Source organism: Ambystoma mexicanum, chromosome 2q, assembly GCF_040938575.1.
Source record: "Ambystoma mexicanum isolate Mex_15411 chromosome 2q, UKY_AmexF1_1, whole genome shotgun sequence".
In the NCBI taxonomy this organism is placed as follows: Eukaryota; Metazoa; Chordata; class Amphibia; order Caudata; family Ambystomatidae; genus Ambystoma; species Ambystoma mexicanum.
Genome location: NC_090924.1, coordinates 518,207,733 through 518,232,641, shown reverse-complemented (window position 1 = coordinate 518,232,641; position 24,909 = coordinate 518,207,733). Strand labels below are relative to the sequence as shown.

Here is a 24,909-nt window from a genome sequence, read left to right as displayed (position 1 = left end):
GATTAAGAGTGGTGATATCCAACTGGGAAGGACCTGGTTCGGATTCTGGAGGTGTTGTGTCCCGGTCCATTCTGGTGAATTGATCTAGTTTTGATTGCTTTTTCTGGTTACCCATTACTCACCTCACCACGGAGCTACGGCTCTTTATGGGTTTATGTGTGGAGCCTGGCGGGGAAAACCCCCAGCAGAGAGGGTCAGAGAAGAGTGATGTCACTTCCAAAGTAGGTCTAAATCCACAGACCATATAACAGCCACCTCCCACGTAGGTCTCAATAGCAACTTGAACCAAGGGCAGAGGAATGCAAAAATGACCACAGAGAATGTACCAAAGGTTTAGTGGAGGCCACACACACCACATTCAAGCCTGAGAACTCCCCTGCATTGGTGGGGGGGGGGGGGCAGAGCCCGTCCTTCAAGAGATTAAGCTGGACTGCCGCCTGTTGACCTCACAGCAGAGCGAGCACCCCAGAGTGTTCCAAGACCTGCTGATTAGTACTGCCGGGGGACACAAGCCCGGCCCACGTCCATGAGATCACCCCACCCCAGTGCCGGGCCGCACAGGCAGTTCGCTATGTTCACAGTTCTGGTCTGCGTGATGGCAATCACCCAGTCAGGTTAGACTGCGCTAGTGCGATCCTGACTGAGAAGGGGGGCCGCACCCGCCCACCCGGCCAGTAAGAAAGGAGGGGCCCCAACCGGGCCCACCGACACAGCAATGGGCCCGCTTCCGGCCCACAACAAAGAGCGGCACATACAGCAGGGCCGAGTCCGTGGGGGGGGGAAATGGCAGTGTCCTCCGATCCTGGTCCCCCCCACTCACCGTGCAAGAGCCCGCCACCAGGCGCTCCCAAGATCTGGGGCCGCACCTCCGCCTCTCACACACCGCTCGGAGCCTCTCCACAATGGGGGCGCCTGCAAATGCTGCAGCGGTCGGACCGCGGGTATCCCACGGATCCTTCTGTAGCGGAGATGATGGGGCCAGGATCCAAAGACCCCTCAGGTATGGCGCACAGTTCGGGCTCAGCTCCGCACCTTGGCCTCCCAGCCCAATCCACCGCACCAAGGGGATCAATCACCACCAGGTTTGGCCCAAAGCACAACGGGTCCCGCGCAGGCGAGCCGCACCATCTGCCGCGGGCCAACTGTCAGGAGGGGGGAATGGGTCACCCAGCGCGCCACATCTAATCCTCCATCAATTTCACTGGAACCACGGCGCGCTCTGGGTTCGGATCGGTATCCCCTCGTGTGCATAAGAGGTTCCACTGCAACCCGCTAGGATGCATTCGTCTGATGATCACGTTTAAAAACCGGTACCGGAGCAGGATGTCGGTGCCTCCCCGCAGCACTTTCAGGCAGCGGCCATTTTACGAGCCGCGCAACAGCGCCCCCCCAAGGCCCTGTTGTTAACTCCTTGGTCGTCTGGGGAACGAACCATAAACAGCAGCGGGTTGCCACCTGCTCTGCAGAGAGTTGTGAGGCTTTGTTCGCAGCTGTGGAATTATTGGCCTGTAGGTTCCCTCTGTCCCTGCTCGATCTCTTTTCTCGGCGACGGAACGCTGATGGTGCTGGATGCTGAAGGGTTGTTTTTACTTATTCACTCCCAGGCCTTTGATGACCGGTTGCGGGCCGTGTGTGATGCTGGAGGGCTTCTCACACTTTGGTGCAGCTGTCATGTTGGTTGACTCTACTACAAGAAACCGAGTCTGGTGAGTGTTTTGTTCATGGAGCATGGTGTGAGACAGATGGGTAGGATCCACTACTGAAATACAATAACATAACAGCATGTTGGCACCAGGGGGAGGGATAGGAGCTGGGACCTTCTCAACTGCCACCATACTCCTCAGGGCACTGACTAGCTCTGGATTTCTCTCTGGTGGCCCACACCAAACCCTGGCTGAGAGTGGTTGCTATCTTTTGACAAGACCAGGGTATTGACCTTGTAACAGAATGTTGGTTGGCTGAAACGTCTATCCGTTTTCTAATATTGTCTTTTTGTTTGTTTACCCTTTGGACCACCATGTCCACTTTTTTTACTACTAGTTTGTGTATATGGAGTGTAGCCACAGGGACCAACCTCGATTAAATAATGAACTGCATTGTCAAATGTAATCACTTTTATGTAGGGGAGCGAAAAACAATAGCACATTCTGCACTTTACTATGTTGGTTTACTCTCTTGCTTAAAATCTGCTTACTGAAGATAGGAGTTGGTATACAAATAGCAATTTCTATTAATCACATTGCCATGTAATGATTCCTCGTTATTCTAACATGTTCCAGTGTATTTTGTACTGTAAGCTATGCTATTGTATTCTCTTTGACATTGTCTGCACAACCTAAGATCTGTTGGGGGTTACGTGACACTTAGTGGGTTTCATTCGATAAGACTGCACTGTCTCCTACCTCCATATAATACTAGCAGCGCTGCACTGACGGTGCTTGGGGTTGGTATCAATTACATTAGTCCTTGGCATCAAGGAACAGAGAATGCCAGTTGATGTTTAGGTAACCTCCTCCCATAGTCCCACCCACCTTGACCGAATTACCACAGCAGATGCACTGTAGTGTAATAATGGGGGTAGAATGAAATTGTATTGGAAGCGCTCCATCATTTTGCCAATTTTTAAAAAGGGCGATAGGGCTGACCCATCAGCTTATCGCCCTTTTGGACTGTCCAGGCAAAATCTTTGCCCGACTTATTCTAAAGCAGCTCAATTTTTGGCTTGACTCAAGTGAGTCTCGTGATCCCTTTCAAACAGGGTTTCTACCTGGTTTAGGCACCGCTATTAATGTCATCACCCTAAATTGCATCATTCAACAGGCGCGTCAACGAGGTCAAGTATTATACATGGCTTTTGTTGACTTTCACATGGCATTTGATGCAATTCCTAGAGAGCTAATATATAAAAAACTTATGGACAGAGGCTATCCTTGGTTTATCTTGAAATGGGTTATCCAGTTACAAACGGGCAACTCCATCCAGGTCAGATTAAATAATGAAGGTTTATTGTCGGAACCAATAGAGACTGCACAAGGCCTTAAACAGGGCTGTATTTTGGCTTCAACAATATTTAATTTTTTTATTTCTGATGTTAGACAAGTTTTTGCTTCACTTGTCACAGACTCCCCGAAACTTAATGACATCTATATTAGATATTTGCTGTACGCCGATGATATGGTTTTATTATCAAAAACTGTGAATGGCCTTCGTGTCTTATTGAAAGCTTTGGATCGCTATACTATGGAAAATTGTATAACTGTCAACATAGCGAAAACCAAGGTTATCCAATTCGGCACAAGGAAACAAAAATGTATTAATCATCAATGGCCCTTACAATGCACAACTTCGGAAACCGTACCATCCTATATATACTTAGGCACTTTTGTTACAAACAACATGAATCTTAATGCTCATGATCAGCATGCAAAACAAAAGGTCACGACAGCCGTCTCACAGGCACGACTAATTAAAGCCAAATACTGTAAGTTCTCTTTGGTTCCGATAATTGTTTATTATAAACAAAAGTTTATTCCAGTGATAACTTATGGAGTTGAAGCCTCACTGAAAAAAACCTACATGTACTGGACTGCTATAGAAGGAGGCTACTGGAAACGAGTTTTACCCATTCCACCTTCTTATCCTATGTGTATCGTGAGACACGAGATGGGTTAAGTGTCCTTATATGCCATTTGCAAATGGAAAATTTGTTCACTTTATAGAAAATGCCTTATGGCAGGTAATAAATCCGGTTTGATTAAAGTCATTGCTAAATATCTCCTACAGTCAATGGATGAATTTCCTTTTAGGTGGAGGCAAAAAGCGCAGGAGATCATTAGTGAAGCCGGGTTTACAGTGACACTATTGATGGACAACCCAAATAGAGCAAGATTACGCCTATGGGAGTACGACTGGATACAGACACGACGCGCGTGCACCCATTATCAGGTTTTCTTGGATACCCCATTCAACTTGAAATGATATGGTGCAGTTGAAAGTTATCTAGCCCTGTTTCCTAGCCCACGATTGCGTGATGATTTCCTTCGTTTTCGATTGAATCTTTGGCCCACAAACGACTTATTATTTAAATGGAAATTGTTATCTGAGAATGAGCGCCTATATCGGTTCTGTAAGATCTCTCCAGAAACTTTGAAACACCTGTGCTCAGACTGCCCTGCGTTACTCACGCAAATAATTAAGCATATGAAACCTTTGTTGATAGATCACATAATACTTACTAGTGACAGGTTGTGGGAACTGCTATTTCACACCAATAACCATCCTTAGAGATTTGCAATTGTGAACTTCTTATACAGTTTGAAATTGACTGACAAAAGATTGACCCTGAGTAAATTATGATTGACCCAGAGTAAATTATGATTGTATGTACTAACTTCCTGTGATTACCATCTGAATAAGGCTGTATAGTCTGTTGTTTACCATTGTAACTGGTGAAAGAAAGAAAGAAGAGATGCTGTTCTTGTTGCTTTATTTAGTGAATTTGTTGGAATAAGGTGACTTCGTAAGATTATTTTATAATTGTTTATATTGTATTAATGATTCTTTCTAATAATATCTAATTGATTTTGTTGAAAAAATCAGGTTTTCTTGATTAAAACAACTTTCTAAATAAAAAAAAAAAGAAAGTGTATTCTAGTAATATCTTTTCTCAAACCTGTGTAAAGACTCATACATACGCCTTCATTTGACTCTTAGTTGATGTCCTACTCTTTATGGGTGGAAAAGTGGATGCTGACCACCCGATGAAAGAAGAAACGCTGGAAAGAGGGTGTGTGTTCTCCCCACCCCTCTGTAATGTAAGTGGCCCAGGTTAGTGTTTTATTTGCACATTTAAAGTCTTGTGGTTTAAAATACTTGCCATCCCATGTTATCGCCTGGACAAAGAGCATGTGAATTAGTAGTGCCCGTACGCCCTCTTGCTATTATAAAATAGGTTTATGGTCTCAACAACACATCATGATTTTTCCTTTCTTTTCAGCTTCCTCCCCTTTAAAAAACTGTTTTACTAGTGGTACAAATATGGCAACAATACTAATGCTTTCTTTCCCTACGGCACGTCAATGTTGAAACATTACTGTTCTACCCCCTCTCTATCTCTCTCACCCTCACCCCTCATGCTGGGCCATAAAATTGTCGTGGCCACAGTTGCAAATGGCTATTCATTCATTTTGTGACACTGTTTGAATAGTAACGTTGGGGTGTTTTTGTTGTTGTCGATAAAGTGTTATGCAATTTGAGGATTTTAAAGAATATTTATTGAGCAACACTGGTAAAAACTACCAGCAGCAAAGTGAATTAACTCATCAAATTGTCCAAAAAAACTGGCACACACCAGCCTTTTGTGTCCTTGGTTCGGCCAGGGGCCTGTTGCTCTGATATATAAAGGAAATGTTTGTGGCCGGGGGTAAACAGGCCTATAGGGAATTCTGGAGATTTTCTGCTAGGCCTCTGCACCCTGTGCCTCTTTTGTGTGATAACCTATTTATTTCCACATTTTCTATTAGGAAAAGGGTTGGGCTTGATGAAAAAGTGTATTATTGGGCCACTTTGATAATTATTTTCAGGGCATCTTTTGGTTCCCAGTCTACCCCTGTTTGTAGCAAAGCAGTGAGTTGTGCAAGCGTCTTTGCTACGGATCTGTAAACAGTCACTCATTTGTTTCGTCACTTTTATAAATCACAGCTTTTACCCAGCAAGTGTACACTTGCGCTTTCTATTTGACATAGTCCACAACTTCTTTGTTCTTTTATGTGTCCTCGAGAAGCATGTGACTTTACCTCGAAAATCACTCCCATGATTGGCAGGTGTTGACCATCGGACGTGACGGTTTGTACGTACGTTGCTTTCTGTTGCTGGCTCTTTCGTTCAGGAGTAAACCGCTAGTGAAGTCTCAGCTGAAATGAGTGACTCAAATCTTTGGTGTGTTTCAGCATTTTTCCCAGTACTCCTTTAAAATGTTGGGTGCTTGTTATCCATTACTGTTTGCTTACTGATGTGTTATGAACCGGATCAGTTGAGGTGATCGTTTTAACAAGTGGTTGCAGAGTATTGTCATGAAGTGCAGGCACCAACCCCACCACATCGTTATGTGGGAAGGCTGCCGTTGCGGTCATCCACGAGGGGAAGTGACGTTGGGGTTAGGGAGGCGGCCGTTGGGAAGGGAGTCAGTTACTGTTTGAGAAACAACTCTCCGTGTCCTGCGCTTCTTTGGGTGTGAGTCCCTTCTGCGGTGTGCGTGACATATGTCCTGTCACGTTGCCACAATGGCGACGAGGTGACTCGCGGACCCAGGAGGTATGTAGCGGAAGACACGCAGACCTGCCAGAAGCCAGCATAGCCGCAAGGCCCGGAGGAACCGTCGGGCATGTGAATGCCTCCAACACTACGGCCAGCCCCTCCAGCACTGTGAAGGCTGCGACAAGCCTGCATTTGTGGAAAAGACCACGTGGAGAGCCGCAGAGAGCCGAGCTTTGCGGCCCACCCCCTCAGCCCCATGTAGGCCGCGACTCGGCTGCACAAGCCCCTTCATCCCTGTGAAGGCTGCAATGCGTGGAGAGTCGCAGAGAGCAGAGCTTTACGGCCTGCCCCCTTCAGCCCCGTGAAGGCCGCGACTTGGTTGCACAAGCCCCTTCAGCCCTGTGAAGGCTGCAACAAGCCTGCATTCATGGCAAAGACCACGTGGAGAGCTGCAGAGAGCCACGCACGAGCATGAGGGGCTCAGAGAGCAGCTCCATACGCAACAGGTGCGCAACAGCGCTGTGGAGGCGCCGGGAAGGCCCATCAAAATACCAAGGGCTCATGGGCACGCCCTAATACCACAGGGTCACACAAAGGTAAAGCACATTCTCCCTGACATTGAAAACTTAAAAAGGCAAGGGGCAGCAGCCCACAAGGGTGAGGCACACCTGTATAGCAAAAGGCCAATTGACAAGAGGACAAAGGGGGTGGCACATCTCCCCAGAGAGAATAGTGGAAGGGGCAGGTGCTCCCAGAGACTCTGCACAATCCACAGCCCATAAGGCCCAAGCCAGGGCCTGGTGGGGAAGGAAGCCTGCACCCTAACCAACGACAGAGGCCTATTCCCAAGCGGCGCCATGTCTAATCCGGAGGCGTCCTCTTCAGGGGCAGATGGCGTGCCAGGGGGCGCTGCCAGCACAACAAAAGCAGCAGGGGGTGCATCACAGGTACTCCACATGCTCCACCCCCTTGATCTGAGACACCACCAACCTAGGGCCCAGATAGGGTACATGGTTAAGAGACTTCAAGTTCTATGTGGGTGCCATAGGGCTCACCGATGATGCCCGCTGGAAGAACATACTGTCCATGGCGGTAGGATATTGTGGGATATTGTGGGAAAGCTACTCAATCTGGACACCGCATGATACGGAGACCTGCATGGCATGCTGTCAGAATATTTTGCGCCGCACACCAACATCGATTATGAAAGACACATGTTTCACACCACGAGACAGGAAAAGGGCGAATCCCTCGACAACTTCGTCATGCGACTCCCATTAAACTCAAATACTGTGAGTTTCACTGTTACTCCAATGAGGAGGCCCTGCGGTCCCAGGTAATCGCCGGCTGTGTGTCGCATCCCTTCAGGAAACAACTATTGCAAAAACAGCGATCAATGGAGGAAATCCTTGCACTGGCCCGGATGGAGGCGGCTGTTGAGTCCCAACTTGACAGTTTGGGCAAAATCACAATCCAACACCTGGCGACAGACCCCGACATCATAAATTGTCGATATCACCGTCCCAGAGCGGGAAACGCTCAGAAGCCACATGTTTCAGGTGCGGCTATGAATATCCACATGCAGGGGAATGTCAGGTCCAGAGTTTCAGAAAATCAAACGCTTTCTCAGCTTCATCACTCCATTCAAATTTCACTTCTTTCTTTAACAATCTTGTTAAAGGGGAAGTGATCTGTGAAAAATGTTGTATAAATCTGCGATAAAAATTTGCAAAACCAATAAAACTTTGCAAATCTTTTACTGAAGACGGCTGTGGCCAATCTCGTACAGCTTTCACCTTAGCTGAATCCATTTCTAGTCCTTCTGGAGAAAAAACAAAACCTAAAAATTCTACTCTATCAGTGTGAAGTTGACTTTTTTCAAGTTTTGCAAACAATTGATTTTCTCTTAGCTTAGTCAATACCTTTTTAACATGTTCAATGTGTTCATTCAATTCTTTAGAAAATATTAAGATGTCTATATATACTACAACAAACACATCCAAATATTCTCGAAGAACTTGATTAATGAAAAATTGAAATGCAGCAGGGGCATTACAAAGGCCGAATGGCATGACCTGGTACTCAAACAACCCATATCGAGTCCGAAATGCTGTCTTCCATTCGTCACCCTCTCTCACTCTTACTAAATGAAATGCTCCTCTGAGATCTAATTTAGAGAATATCTTAGCGCCTTGAATTCTGTCCAACATAACTGATATCAAAGGTAATGGATATCTATTCTTAATTGTGATCTTATTCAAAGCTCTATAATCAATACATGTTCTCAAGGTCTTGTCTTTTTTAGGCACGAAACATAATGGTGAAGCTGCCGGGGATTGTGAATGTCTAATAAACCCATTTGCTAAATTTTCATCAATATATTCCTTTAAATGTTCATTTTCCTTTTCTGTCAATGCATAAACCCTTCCACAAGGTATAGGTGCTCCATCTTCAAGATCGATTCTACAATCAAATGAACGATGTGGGGGGTAACTCCTTAGCTACTTGATTATCAAACACATCCTTAAACTCTTGATAACAATCTGGTAAACAACCAGACACAGCACCTATCACATGTTCATTAACAACTCCAGCAGCCAAACAAACTCCTTGAACTTCAGAATTTTTTTTCTGATCCCATTTTTGAAAAAACATAGAACATTGTTCCTTACAAATTTCTGACTTGAACTCTACCGTTCTTCTTCCCCAATCAATATACGGATTATGTAAAGTTAACTATGGCATTCCTAGGATTATTTGTAATTGTGGTGCATCAATTAACTCAAACACAATTTCCTCACCATGTTCTTCACCAATTTTCATCCTTAACACCCCTGTCATTTTTGTAATTAAACCAGAAGTCAACTGTGTACCATCCACCGCCCTCACTTGTTCAGGAATTCCCTTAATTACCACAGGCACTCCCAATTTTTCTGCTAAAGTTAAATCCATAAAATTTCTAGTAGCTCCATAGTCAATCACACACGGACCTCCACACCTTAGTTTTCCTTCCCAATATAAGGATACATTAAGAGTAATATGTGGTATTGCTGTCTGAATGGTATTTGCTACCACTTGTCCTTTTCCTGGAAAAGAAGGAAATTGTTTAGGAGCACGTGGACATCTTCCTACAAAATGTGTTCCATCTCCACAATACAAACATAGTTTTTCTTTACGTCTTCTTTCTTTCTCTTCTTTAGATAAAGGTCCTCTGATTAAATTCTCGCTATTTTGTCCTTTAACAACTTCTTTTCCAGAATTTTGTTCTATTTTGGGTCGTTCACTTCTATTCCAAGTTCTGTTTTCAGAAAAATTTCTCCTCTTTTCTGATCTTCTTTCTAATAATCTCAAATCTAATTGTATTACTAAAGAAATTAAATCTTCACAAACTGTGGGTTTCTCTACTATTGTGCTAGTGCATCTTTTAATTCTTCTCTTAATCCTCTATAGAATATTGAAGCTCTCTCTCTTCAGGCCACTCACTCTCTTGCACCAATGATCTAAAGTGTGTAATATAAGCTACCAACTCTCTATTACATTGACGTAATTCTAGTAGTTCTCCATCTATACTTAAGGATGAAGTTCTTTTGTCAAACATTTTACGGAATTCGTTTTTAAAAAGATTCCAGTCCCTAAGTTCTCTTGCACCTCTTTCTACAAATGGAACTGACAATGCTGACGCCTCTCCAGTTAGATAAGAAATTAAAAATGCCACCCTTGCCGTTCCTGTAGGGAATGCTTCCGGTCTACACAAATAATGTAATTCACATTGCATTAAGAATGTCTTTAATTTTCTGTGATCTCCTAAATCTTTCTGGTGGTGCTAATGGGATTGATACCAAAGAAATTCCTGGTGTTAAATATATATCTTTTTTCTCTTCAACTTCATCTATTGGCCATTTAACTCCTACCTCAGGATACAAAACTGGTGGTTCTTTAGTCTTAGAAGTTCCTGGAGTCTCTGATTTATGTACATAACTATTTAATTCTTCCATTTTAACTCCCAAAGTTATTGTCTCACTTTTAGCTAGCTTCAACTCCTCTTTAATTTCCCTTAACATTTTTCCTATGGCTCCCAAACTTAACTCTGATTCTGGTTCCATCATCACTCAGGCAAGATTTAAATACGCGGGCCTTTCATTCTGTCAGGTCCATATCTTGGATCTTCTTGCAGGAGTGATGCTGGCCACCAGACCCCCTTGATATGCCTGCTCAATAGTTCATAAAATATAAAACTACCCAACAGGCAAACCCAAGGGGAATGGAGGAGAAAATAACAACTCCAGATCTTCACTGTTTCTTAAGACACGACACTGGTTCCCAGAATATTAGACTCAGTAGATGGTTAACTCTTTGGAAATGGATTGTGGAAGTTTCATCAGTAACGTGTGTCTGTGAAATCTAAGCACAAAAAATATACAGATTAAATAAACTCTTTTCTGTATGTTGACTTCTGTTATTAATAATATTAACAAACTATTATAATGTACCTGCTGCCTATGCTAGATCGCTGATAGGCATTTATAGTTTGGCTTTTGTATTTTTAGATGCTCTTCTGATAACTTATAATTGAATTTACAATGAAGGTCAATATTCAATATTCTTGAAACGCTTTGGATATTCTTTGAATTTATGTTGTAAAAAGTCAGAAACTTGCTTGCTTGAAGAAAAAATGTTTTACTATAGTTCTCAAGTCTCAGTATAATTATTCAGAAGAGTTTATTTAACAATCAGCTTTTACTTTCTTGTATCTGCATATGTAAATATCATTCAAAACTGTACTGTAGACTTTGGATGCTCCACGGAGGTAGATGGCTTGATGCTCAGAAAACGAAAAGTTCAGCTGGTTAGAAGACCGCGACGTACGCGCATTCAGAACGAAGTAGAAATAATGACACGAAGCAAAAATAAGCCGCGCGCCCTAACGGTCACTGTAACACGTAGCAACACTCAGTAACCGCTCCACAAAAAGTAAATGAATACACAGAGAAATGCCGGAACTCAACATGACGTCACTCGAAAAACTACTTGACAACACTAGTACGTTAACCCAGGAAGTTAAACTTTAAAGTGGAACGTACAAGCATACTCTAACAGATTCCTGACTAGGATTGTATTCAACAGTAAATGAAATAAAGAGACGCGTGTTATAAGTATTATACATCGCAATACTAATAAAAATAACACGCGTACGTTAAGTGAAAATATAAAGCTAAATTAGAACCAAAATGTCACAATAAATATCCTGACGCAAATGCTCCAAACGACTACACTAAACTTTCATTTCCCGTAGACGCAGCCGCGAGAGGAAAAAATAAACGCACTTTCGTTTTCCTGCACACGCAGCCACGAGAGGAAAAATAAACGTACATCAGAATTTTCTTTCATAGAATATGCGCGCAGTAGAGTTCAAATAAATGTTCACAAAAATCAAATGCAGATAAGTACAGTTTCTTAGAATTTAAAATAAACTTCTTCCGGAGGTAAATTGAAGATAGAAACATTTCACTGTAGATAACTTAGCTTGCTTCATCTGTAAGTTGGTCTTGAAGTTTCAACAAGGATTTCTTCAAAAACAAAACTTCTGTAGAAATAAGCTCACTGTAAATTCTTTCTAAAAAAATAAAAAAGATTTTTATAATAACTTATACTAAATATCTTAAGAGCTACATAAACTACAACCTTCCTCTAAAGAAACTGGAATGAAAGGCAGTTTAGAATGTTGTGAAATGTTCCAAACTACCTCATAATATTTTTCTACCAATCACTTGTGTTGCACTGAACCTCCATCTTGGTTTGGGGAATTAGGCACTTCCTGTATATAGTTGTCATTAAGGAAACTTATCACAATATTGACACATTAAAATACTAAACCCAAAATCAAACATCACTCAACCAATGCTCCTACTAATAATGTAATAATGAAGATTAAAAATAAATGTTTACTTAATTCTTTTGAATGCAGATTTTCTACAGTAATTTCTCATTGAAAATCTAGAAATGTGCCATGCAATCCTGACGGGAATGCCCCGCAGTAGGACAGCAGTGCGCTGACTACGGTGGTATGGACCACTTCAGAGCCGTCTGCAAGAACGCGCCAGCCTTCACACCTGGCAGACAGATTCCAAGAACGACTGAGGAGCTCGCGCCCAAGCCCACCTGGCAACAGGTTGGAAGGTGTCCCGAAGAATCAACGACGGGAAGGCCAAGAACGCATAAGCACTTACATCCGAGAGGATAGACGACCACCTGAAGGGTCCAGACGCAGCGGGAGGAGAAGATTTGTCTGTTACATAGAGACGGGGTCGCCGTTGAGCAGTGAATCCCCTTCGTCAGGTGAGGATCAATGGAAGAAGGGATACGTACGGGTGCTCAATAATAGCACAGCCACCCAACACAGCCCTATACTCACGCTACAAGAAAATGACTCGCCACTGGAATTCCTCATTGACACAGGGGCCACCATTAATATCATCAGCAAGGAAGCGTACAACTCTTACCCGGCCCCATGAAGCTGAGAAAGGCAACAGTAGACATATATCCATACGGAGCGACCACGCCACTGCCCTGCAAGGGCACCATCACAGCCTGCTGCAGGCACAAGACACATGTAGCAAAAATCCTGTTACAAGTATTGAAGACCGAGGCCAACAGTGGCTGCATACTGAGCTTCCGGACTGCAGTTGACATGGGTCTAGTCCACATCTTATACCAACTAATGGCCCACAAGTACTTTGCTAAGCCGGATGCGGTGAAAGCAGCTTTCTCGAAGCTCTTTAAAGGACTTGGAAAGTTGAAGCACAGGAAAATACAATTGCACATAAACCCAGATGTCCGCCCGGTTGCCCAACACGATCGCTGCATACCAGTCAATATACAAAGACAAGTGGAGGAGGAACTAGACTAACTCATCAAGCACAGGTGATCGAACCAGTCACAGGTCCAACACTCTGGGTGTCGCCCATAGTCCCAGTACCAAAAAAGTCCCCAGAGTGGTTGATACGCCTGTGCGTGGACATGAGGAGGGCGAACGAAGCAATTGAGAGGGATAGACACCATGCACCAAGAATCAGACATGATTCACTTACTTCACGGTGTAAAGGTGGTTGCTAAGCTGGACCTCCCGAAGGGGTAGCATCAGATCAAAATCGCGCCCGAGTCACGGTACATCACAACATTTGTGACTCACCTAGGACTCTTCCAGTACAAAAGACTCAGTTTTGGCATCTCGTCAGCGGCAGAAGTTTTCCAAGAGGAAATGCACAAGGTCATACGACACATGTCCAACTGCCTCAACTACTCGGACAACGTTTTGGTGTTCGGAAAGACAAAGGAAGAACATGATGTAGCACTACACAAGGTGTGTGCCGCGCTAGAGGCGGTAGGCCTCACGCTCAACAAGGCCAAGTGCGAGTTTGGAAAAGGGCTGTTGCGGTTTTCGGACATATATTCTCTGAAAAGGGGATGAGGCCAGATCTGGTTAAAGTAGCAGCCCTCAGCACAATCCCCCAAAAACACGACAGAACTACGATCTTTCCTAGACTTGGCAAGCTACTGCTCGAGATAGCTCACAGATTATGCCACCGTCGGCAACCCTCTGCGCCTGCTCACCCGCAAAGACCAGCCCTTTGAGTAGTCTGATGACTGCCAAAGAGCGTTTGAATCCATCCGTAACGACATCGCCAGGGCGGAGGACATGGCATACTTTGATGCTCAGAGGGAGACCTAAGTGATTGTGGATGCCGGTCCCATGGGGCTGGGAGCCATCCTCACACATAAAGACCTGGCCAGCCCAGCCAACATATTCACCGTGGCCTATTCCAGCAAGAGCCTCACTGCCACAGAACAGGCATACTCCCAGGCGGAGAAAGAAAGCCTGGCAGTAGTGTGGGTCTGTGAATACTTTCATTTGTTCCTGCACGGAAAGGCATTCACGGTCATAACAGATCAAGCCCTGCTGACTATATAATGGGGACCGCAAAGCCAGGATGACTCCCAGAATCGCATGGTGGGGGCTACGCCTCCAGGACTACAAATTTGACATCAAATATCGACGAGGCAAGGAGGACAACCCGGCGGACTACTTGTCCCACCACCCCACTGGCCCGGCTCGTGCTCAGCCGTCCATAGCAGACGCATACATCAATTATGTGGTCCATCACCTACAACCACTCCCAGTGGGGTGTAAATATCATCTGGCAACTTTTGCCTGAACCGATTATATATTTATTTATTTTTTACTGTCAACTTGCAAGTTTCCACATCCGCATCACAAAGTATTTCTGGCCCTTAAAGATAGCAGGGCATTGTTTTTGCTGTGAGCATACTAAAATGCCTAATGTCATGTCAGGTGAGGCTAAGACCACATACAGTGGTTGGTTGGTTTCAGCATAGGAAATGGGCTGGAACAACACAGAGCAGAACTCTGGCAAAGATTGTCTCGCTGGAGCGCTAGCTGTGCTCTGTTCTAAGACCCTGGGGCTAGCCCAGGAAACCCATATTTGTTCCCAAGCCGAGCACTGATGCACGAGCAGCCTGTGCTTCAGAAGGCTCAGCATGGGAGACTGGATGCAGAAACGGTAGTAATGCTTATTACTCTTCTCATATACATTTGGCACTTTGTCTTGAATGGGAGGAGTAGGAGCGTTCCAGTAACGATACTCTTCTCATACACACTTGGTACTTTGTCTTGACTGGGACGAATATGAGCGGTCTAGTAATGATTCTCTTCAGGTCCACCAAGATGGTCACCACTGTGGCGGCTGCCTCTGAGGCACGAGCACTGCTGATACTGGGCCCCTCCCGTGGGCCTTTGCCGACTTCCAAGCACTCACCGCCGCAGCCCTGGGCTTTGTGCACCTCCCGCCGTCCCTCAAGCTCTGTCCCTCGACAACCAGATGCTTGCAGCACCTCCAGCCGTGTGCGCCGGCTTTCCGCTTCTATCACTGCTGCACACGCCTTACATCCTCTGCCCTCCTTCCTGTCCCCAAGTCACTTCTGCTCCCTCATCCCGCCCCTGGTTACACTAAACTACATTACCCCGACAGTACAAAGATCACGTCCACCACAGACGGAGGTGCTGGTTCAGAGACGGAACACCTGTAAAATAACTCCTGCTAATAAAGCATGCTTTGACAATTTTACTTACCACCCTATCAACTGGTCTTGTTGCCTCATTTGCGATTAGGTGAACTGAATCCTAGTGGCAAGGGAGCACCTGCTAGAGGCGCGGATACTTAACTTGTATTTTGTTTATATGAGGGAGCAAACGTGGGCTGCCAATGCTATACTTTCATTTAGGTCAGTGACTTAGGCATCTACTGGTGCCTGGAAGACCTTATTTGCATGCCTTAATGGCGTTTTTTACCGTCATCGTTTTACCCGTTCTTAGCTTTCTAAAATAAGTTTGTTGGTCGTGTAGCCATAGTACAAATCACCCCCCCCTTTTTAACAAATTCGATTGCGTGTCTGTTCTGGTACTGTCCTCCCACCCTTCACCGCTCATACACTCCATTGGAAGGCGAGTACACACACACACACACACACACACACACACATATACACACAGACAGACCTGGGAGTGTCTGTGGGAATGCGAGCTTGAGAAAGCTGTAAACAGGCTGGTGACTCATCGCATAGCTATGTCACATGGAGAGACTGCAGGACCTCTCCACTGCGTGGGTGTGCTGTATGAGAGGGCGGTGCCCATTTTCTTTGTGCAGGGCGAGTGTTTCTGCCGAGCTTCCGATTCCCGCCGTACCAAATGCAGCTCTGTTCTGAGTGGTGTGCGCATGCGAACTGAACTGGGCTTCAGTTTTAAGTGAATGCTGCGATGTAAGCACTGAAGAATGCACCTCCTTAGATTAGCAACAGGAGGGGGAGAGAGTCCTTGATGACTATAGGGAAAATTGATGTGACTGCAATTGTGTTAACTAACGTGGACAGCGCGGTTCTATTCGCCGCAAAATAAGTGTTAATTTGCACATAAACGTGGGAACCCCCAAAGATTTATGTGTTCCAGTTCGCTCCAATCCGACTGGGAATTGAAGGGCCCCAACTTGGGTATTATTTAACCAAAGTACGTGGTATCTTTTTAATGGGGAGTCTTGTGAAAATTAATGACATTGAAAGCGAGTGCTTCTGACTTGGAATTAATGGAAATGCGAGTAAATGAATGTCCAAGAGGTTGGTGTACTACACTAACTTGAATTTGCATATTGTTACTTTAAAACAATTGCTTCAAAAATGAAATCTGAAACGTGTGTGTTCTCTCAAAACGTAGAACAAACGACACAGATCTTTATTGTATTGATTTTCTATAGGGCTTTACGACAATGCGCTTAACAAATATAAACGGTACAAGGAAAATGTATTTGATCACATGATTAGGCATTATGAAGAAAGTAAGTAGGTGTTAAGGTGAGTGTGGAAGAGAGAAAAGGAGGATGAAGATCTCATATCTAGAAGGAGAGTTCCAGAATTTAGGAGCTACAGGTGAAAAAACAAAAACGTGATTGGGCGTGGGGTGTGAGGGAGGGAGGGCAGAAGGGGACAGTAAAAAGAAATTGAGACGGGACAGGAGGGTGAATTAAGCTAGACCGGGGAGGAAAGATAGAGAGGAGCCATAACATGAAGGCTTTTAAAGACAGGCAAAAGCTTTCCATTGAAGGGGTTGGACAGCATGAACAATAAAATCACAAGGGTAAAGCCGCAAAAATGTCTGATTCGTTCATTGTAATAGATCTGAGAGGAGCAAGTTGGTAAGCGGGAAGGCCAAAGAGAGCTGGTGAGCAGTAGAAGAGCCGAGAGAAGATTAGAGAAGAAACCAGGGTTTTTAGCCATGAAAAGAGAGAAAGGAGAGGGTGCATCTGACATTGTAATGATAGCGGCAGGAGCGGGCAACAGAGGAAATATGAGAAGTGGAGGATAGAGTGGCGTCCCAATGACTCCCAAGTTTACGAGCTGTAGATGTGATTGGAAGAGAGGAAGGAGGAAAAAGAATAGAGACATGAGGTAGCAGAGGAGCAATGGTAGAAGCAGGGAAGAAGAGGACTTAAGTCTTGGATGGATTAAGAATTTAAAAAAACGTTCAGAAATCTAAGATTGGATAGATGAAAGACAGGCTGTCAGGGTAGAATTAAAAGGATGGGAAAGAAAGTAAGATTTGAGATTTATCAGCATAGAAACTATGAGAAACGTCAAAAGAGGAAATAATAGATGCCAAGGGAATTGTGTATATAAAGAAGACGAGCAGGCCAAGAACTGAGCCCCGAGGAACACCATTTCTAAGAGGAACAACAAATGACAATCCACCAACAGTACTGCATAAAAGTAGATGGCGGGACTCTAGAGGGGAGGGGGGATGTTGGGAGGGGTTTGTTTAATGCACCATGTTAAGGTGCACTGTATGTTGCTTGCTGTGAAAATCAATAAAATATATATTTTAAAAAAAACAGTACTGCATAAAATGCCAAACCCAATTCTGGCACAATCCTGTGGAAAAACGCTGCGCTGCTCTTGTGCTAGGTTCGCACTATAAGCAATAAAATAAAATACAATAAAAATAAGTGTGTTCAAACGGACAGGAGCGGAAACCAGTTGAGAACAGAACCCTGAAAACCTAAGTGAGCGAGTGAGCGAAGAAGGATGGTGTGATCAACAGTGTCAAAAGCTGCAGACAGATCAAGTAGAAGTGAAGACTGTTTGCAGTACTGAAGACAATAGAAAATTACAGACTGAAAGAAGAGCGCCCTCTGTCAAGTGAAAGGGATGGAAACCCAACTGAAAGGAAAAAGAGCTGAATGATTTATAGAAGTAGTAACCTGATTATAGACAACACATTCCAAGAGGTTTGAGAGAAAAGGAAGAAGAGAAACTGAATGATAGAGGATAAGCAACAGTTAAGAGATGGTTTCTTAAGAATGGGAAGTATGGAGGCATGCTGAAAGGATGAAGGAAAGGTTCAAGTTGGAAGAGAAGTTAATGGAGTATTGTGAGGTATGGGATGAGACTTTAGTAATTTTAAGTAAATGGGACTGGGTCAGCAGTGGTGCAGTAGGGTGGGGTTTGGATAGGATAGCTGAAAGCTCATTGTCAAGAAAAGGGCAAAAAGTAGAGGAAGGGACCGTAGAAGAAGGGAAGGATTCAGTGTGAATGGGAGGGCCGCTAAAAGAAGAACAAAGATGGGTAACTTTAGAAGAGAAATAATTTGCAAAGTCACAAGCAGAGAGAGGAGAGGAAGACTGAGGAGATAGAATACCATTAAGGATCGGAAACAAGTGGAGATGAGAAGTAGAAGAGGCGAGGAGCTCAGTAACGTACTTTTGTTTAGCCAGAATAGAGAGGTGCCAAGGTAAGTGTGTAAAGAGGAAAGAGAAGCCAGAACAGATGGTGATTGTGACTTCCTCCAGCAACACTTAATTTGATGTAAGAGACGACGATAGGAACAGAGATACGGGGTCTTCCCGGGGTGAGGTGGTTTACGGGATGGAGAAAGAGTGAGCACAATAGAGGAAATCGAGTGTCACAAAGACCAGAGGACACAAGGAAGCTACTCTATGAGAATGGAGAATTCAAGGAAATGAGGGAAGAAAGGAAAGTAGAGATGTCGAATTGTCGAAGCTCACAGCGCCGAAAGGAAGTAGAGATGAGCCAGGGACATGAGGAGTGCTAGGGATCTGGGAAAGATGGTAAAAATCAAGAATAGCACAGAGGGGAATGGAAGAGTGAGATGAAGCAAGGTGAAGATTTAAGCCGCCAAGAAGAACCAGAGAAAGAGAGGCGTTAAGATTAGAGATGAGTCAAGGCCCTCTCAAAAGCACCACAGTGCCAGAAGGATGGCAGATTACAAGAAAGGCAATAGGGTGTGGTTTATAGAAAGCTGAATTGTGATATTCAAAGGACGAGAATGGAGGAAGATTAGGAGAAAGAGAGGAGTTTAGAAAGGAGGAATGGTATAGAATCCCAACCCAGCCCCTGCAACCCTTTGGGCAGGGGTATGCGAGAAAGCAGAACAAGATGAGGAAAGCGCAGTTGGGACTACATAATTTGAAGAGTTAAGCATCATCTCAGTAAGACAGGAAATGGAGATAAGAGCATAGAAAGAGGTCGAGGATAGCATAAACATTATTACAGAGAGAACGAGCATTCCATAGCGCCACAGATATGGTGAGTGAGAGATCAGACAGAGGTGGGTGGAGTCAGTTACAGGAGTTCAAAGAAGAGGCATGATAATTATATCGTCTGGTCATTTATATAACTCTTTAATCCAAAGCGCTTTACATAGAACATTTGTATATGCACATTAGATGATAAGGAGGTTGATGAGAAGCGACACGAGATGGTATGGGGAATCGCATTAGGACAGAAGGAAATTGTGGAAAACAAAGAAGTAGAAAAGAAAAACGGAGAAGAAGGCTGTTGGGAGAATGAGTAATGAAGCAACAGAGTGCTTATCGAGGTAATCAAACAACTAAAAACGAAAAACTTTAGATGGCAGTTGGCGGATTCTCCTGACATATCATTTCTAAACACCGACTTTTTAAATCGAGCTTGCTGGAAAAGTAGGAATATAGAATGAAATCTCCCACCCCACTTTTCAGACGATGTATTCAACTTGCCACCAAATGTTATACACACCTAGCCTTACGACCAATATCGGCAACCCCCTCCTCTCTCTTTTTTGAAGATGTTTGGATTTCTCCCCGTCTAAAGTATATTTAGCAGGGGGGGGGGTTGCTGCAATTTACAAAGAATAACATAAATAAGATAAAATCTTCACCAGTTCTTAGTCAAAGCAAATCTTTCAATGGGTTCGAAATTACATACAAATGGCTGCTCTTTTTCTAGCAACTCTAATGGGAAGATACCCATCGTCAGGCAAGTTAAAGGGTGCTAATGATCCAGGAGGGAGGGTACGCTTGCTAGAGAAGTACTTATTGGAATTCCTCCAACAGTATTGGTCTGCGGGTACGAATTCTACAGTACTGAGGATGGCAGTCATATGGGCTTTGCAGGTATGCAACTTTTCATTCCTTTTACATTGAATCTGTTTCCCTCCTACGCCACATAGCAGAATTATTGCCCCGTTATTTGTACAGCTTTGAAGATGAGACTGCATTGTTCACTGTAAATTTGAGATATGATGGTGCGATCTTCACACAAAGTCCATCTTTACAAGAACACCATCTTCTTTACTACAATCGTGATCACTGCAAGACCTCGAATAACATCATGCCCTTACAGCTCATGAGCTGCTAGTGTCCAGCGATGCTCAAAATAATACTTTGCCCACTTCTTAAGCCTGGATGTATACACACGCGTTATTCCCATGTACAGAGTTAACATAGTGTAATCTGGCGACAGGATCTCCAAGGGATGACTGTTGAAGTGATGAAGGATTTGAAGCTGGTGTTAAGGAATTCACCCTTTTCTGTACTTCCTACTTGCACACCATGCCAATTGAAGTGGCCACTGCTTTTTTTCTATTGAATTGTAGGACTTGTAGTTTTGTTACATTTCAATGGAAAGAAAAACAAAACTACAAGTCACAGAATTCCAAGAAAAAAACCCTGGGCTGGACGTGGACGGCCTTCTCATGCATGGCAACTGGAAACTTGAGGTCTGTTACTAGTGTGTTACTTGGAGATTCATGTTTGGGCTGTTGTAGAAACAAAGGGAGCCTGATGTTCTTGTAAAGATTAACTTTTTATGTTTTGGCTATTAGGTGGTGCTTTAGCTAAAGCGCCACCTAATAAGCAGAAACGGCTGCACTAGAATAAAGCTAGGGAGAAATTACATATGAGGAGGGGTACAACGCTTATAGGTATTGTTTGGTTATTTACCCTCCCATCGACTGCCCATTGCCATGCTAATCCCTATGACCATTCCCACCCACTTTCTGCCTCTTTACACTCAAAACGCATCCTCCTGGGATCGCTTTGAGCTAGGTTTCTCAAGCCTTACCATCAATCATAGTTTGTGCTCGAAGCCTGCCGGTGTGTTTTTAATGCTGGCTTCTGAGAATTTATTATTTAATTGGAGCTATAAACGCACTACTGCTGCAATAAAAATATCTTAACCATGTCTGCCGTCAGCCACTCGGTTTATAAGCACTATGGCTGTCCTTCACTGAATTCCTGTTAAAAACAAGCATTGGCAAAGTCAACAGTGTTTTTATTTTAATTTTTTATAAGCATTAGGCATTTGCCAGGCACTTCTATAACATGCTGAGATACTTTCAACATGTTGCAGCTGCTACCATCAATGGTTTGTTATTACCACTACTGCAACTAAATTGGCATTTCCAATGCTTGTTTCATGATTGTGGCTGTGCACATGCGACATCCGTCCATGGAACAGGGTGTTGGCGTTTTTGCAGCTTGTACTGGTGTTCTGCATAGCAGAGTCACTCGGCAGCATGACCTCTTCATTGTAATGTAGAGCGAACTCCCATTGCAGTAGGTATAACCTTCTATAAAACCCCTTCACAGAGATGCTTTCTAAATGATTACTTATTCGTATTGTTGCCAGGTGCCGGGGGGGGGGTGTGTGTGTGTGTGAGAGAGAGAGAGAGAGAGAGAGAGAGAAATGTACACTGAACAAATGCACGTTTTTTTTCTCCGAGAAATTGCTTGCTTGTCCGGTGAGTGTTCCAACTTGTGGGTATTTTTAGAATCAGCCTTTCGTTTAATTCTCCGGTGATCGAATTACTTGTGTCCTGAGAGAAGACACTGCTCAGACACTTCCTATACCAAATATAATTGATAGACTGTAATTGGCATTGTACGCATAGACCGCTTTATGTGATTCTCAGTAGGTGCTCCCGTTCCAGATCTAATCGCCAATGAACTCCACCATTGCACTCTCCTTCCCGCACTTACACTCTCTAAGGGGTAACGAGATGAACGAGTGTATATATTCTGAGGTTCCAGTGCTTTGTTCGTCTGTGACCTGGAGGCATTGTTGCTTTTGGGCTCCTGTGTTTCCATGGTTACTGTCTCCAGGTTGGCTAGTTTCTGAATGTTCCCATGGTAACCATCTAGGGAAACCTTGCCGGAGATGCCTGGGCTGGATTTTTCATGAATGATTAGATTGGAAGAGCGTATGTGACATGACACAGCTGTGAAAATGAGAACATTTGAACGTGGTGTACAGCATTCCTTCAGCCGGTGCCAGCCCCCCGCCCAAATGAAGTGTTTCCGTAGCGCGCATCAGGCGGTCAGCATTTCCAGTGCCTCCTTTCCCCTTCAAGGGCAGTGACTGATGTTAAGCTTTTGGAATGTGGAGCACTGGACCAATATTCTGAAGGGACTTTGATGGTAATTACGTGCCTATTTGCATTTCTGAATAACACCATGATATTACCAGGTTAGTGATTACTAGAATGTATAATGTAAGTAGATGTTCGTGCTGCTAATTTATGCAAGGTTTCCATTGATGTTGAATATGTGTTTATTGTTGGGGTGTGTACCTCTTCTTGTGGATGGTGGGGTTTATAAAGGTTTGTGTGAGTCATTTTTGCGGAATGGGGCCAAGATCGTAGATCATTTTGATTCGATTGCGTTGGGAAGTGGGATGTGCTGATCGGACTGTCACGGGTTCACAGGTGTAAGACATGCAGTTACCAGAGGCCCTCTAGAGAAACACAAATCGACTGAATTAGAACAAGCATGCAGCGTTCAGCCAACAGGATTTTATCATCGTAGGTCTATAACTTCTAGTATCTGTAGAAATTACGCAGGTAGTTCCTTGTTTTAACTAACTTACTGCATTTCATTTGGAGAATTTATCGCAGGTTGACTGTCTTCGAAGTCTAGAGCCTAAAACAATAAAAGCTCTGTCTTGTAAATACCTGATTTGGGGGTGCATTACATGTTACCCAAACACTCCACGTAAGAGAAAATGACAGGAAGGTTTTGAAATGTACCAGTTCAGAGGACTATGAATGAAGGAGACCTTAAACCACCCACACACGGACTACACACATACCACAACAAATGGCCTTATCGATTTTATGTTGCGAGATACTATTTGCAAGGTCGCTTCAGCTAATGAACAAACAAGTTAGGAGTATTTTCTGCTCCCTTCAGTCATATGCACTTTTTTTGCAGACTGACAAACACATGCTCAAACCCTTTTCAAATAAACTTTCTTTCATGCAAAGGCACTCGCAAATCACGCATAGACCACATTTCCTTTCTTTATTTAAAAATGTACCTGGGCCGCAGCAGTGATCTTCTCTTCAGGACAGACTTCTTCAGGCATCACCACGTCCAAGAAAGGTGGTTAGAAGACTCCCTTTACCCCATCTTCTTGCACTTGGATCCAGCTGAGGGCAGGGTCCGTATTCGGACCCTGCTCCCGGCCTCAGACAGGAAGGCAGAGGTAGGGTTGATAAGGCCCCCAGTATCTTTCATGAGCTAGAATTTCGTGTGCCCATGAAGGATACTGAACGCCATGACAACAAGGATGGTCTTCCTAATACTTTCACAGAACTGTGCATAACTATAGGCATGGGCAGTTTATTTGCCCGTGTAGAGTGTTGTTCAGGACATTAGGGACACCACCAGCCTTTGCCTTTGCAAAGAGTCTAAATGCTTTTGGATTCTTTTAAAATGCAAGCACTACATTTCCATTATGGTGTGAGTTTAAATCACTTGCTCCATAATGCAAATATATATTCCCGAAAATTATAGGGCGTGGCGACTTTGCCAATGCTGCCCCTGCTCATGGCCCTTCTTCGGGTAGAGAACTTAATCTTAATGTGTCCCCTGGATCTATAGATTGCACTTTTTCCAGTGCTGTATTGTGATGACTCTTGCAGTGGGATTGGCAATTCCCTGAGACCAGATGGTCGGGGGTTGCCTCCCCAGGTCAGGGCCCTTTTCTTATAAACATAATCCTGATTGCATACCCACCAGGCCTTTGTTTTAACTCTTGTCTTTCGGGTACCTCTGTCACATGCGAGTATACTTTATTCATTGTTTAACTACATCTTGTTTGGTTCCATGCATTGATATTTGCGTTATATTGTAATGTCTTCATTTGTTATTTTGTTCTGCAACGATCATTTAATGGCATGTAACGTTTACTTATTAAATAACTGTCACACTAAAATAAAATGTAAAGAAAGTAAATAAATCACTGAAGGACGGTTTATTTTTTTATTTTTTATTTACTTGATTCTAACCAAAAAAAAGAATTTGATTTTTACAAGAAACAGTATCTGATGAGTGTGTATGTCGAAGGCGAATATGAAGCCGCAGGAGTTTAGGCTTAGACAGGTAGGTGTTCAGTCTCTATGGCCTTTTTTAGGGCTGCGTCAAGCATCTTAACTGTGGCTAATGCCCATTTCGTCTTTTCGCCTGCTACCAAACGGCACCACCATATGTGTTCTTCTCTCAGTGCCGAGTCGTAGAATAGGGGTAATAAAAATGCTTCGTGCAAGTAGTTCGTTTTGGTGCAGTTCAGAAGCAAACACCTTGTCGTTTCAACCATTTAGATGTTTGAACATAGTCTACAAGTTTTCGAGGTTGTTTAGGAGCGGATGGCCCGAATTTCATGAGTTGGAATGAGGTTCAGTCGTATTCTCAAAGAGTTTCTGGAAATTCTTGTTTGGGAATTTGATGCAGTAATTTAACGGCTGCTTCAACT

At 43.9% G+C, this 24,909-nt stretch overlaps 1 protein-coding gene across 4 annotated transcripts in view; it reads left to right on the top strand.

Moving 5' to 3' along the window:
- The window catches only part of MAFK (MAF bZIP transcription factor K), a 197,714-nt gene that overhangs the window by 61,280 nt on the left and 111,525 nt on the right, over nt 1-24,909 (top strand). For 3 of the 4 annotated variants that reach the window (XM_069647640.1, XM_069647638.1, XM_069647639.1), the window contains one exon: nt 4,714-4,827. In XM_069647640.1, coding sequence (XP_069503741.1) covers nt 4,731-4,827 — 97 coding nt within the window. In that variant the 5' untranslated portion in view covers nt 4,714-4,730. Of the gene's footprint in view, nt 1-4,713; nt 4,828-22,287; nt 22,624-24,909 lie in introns of those variants that run through there. The other variant, XM_069647641.1, reaches the window with a different exon arrangement.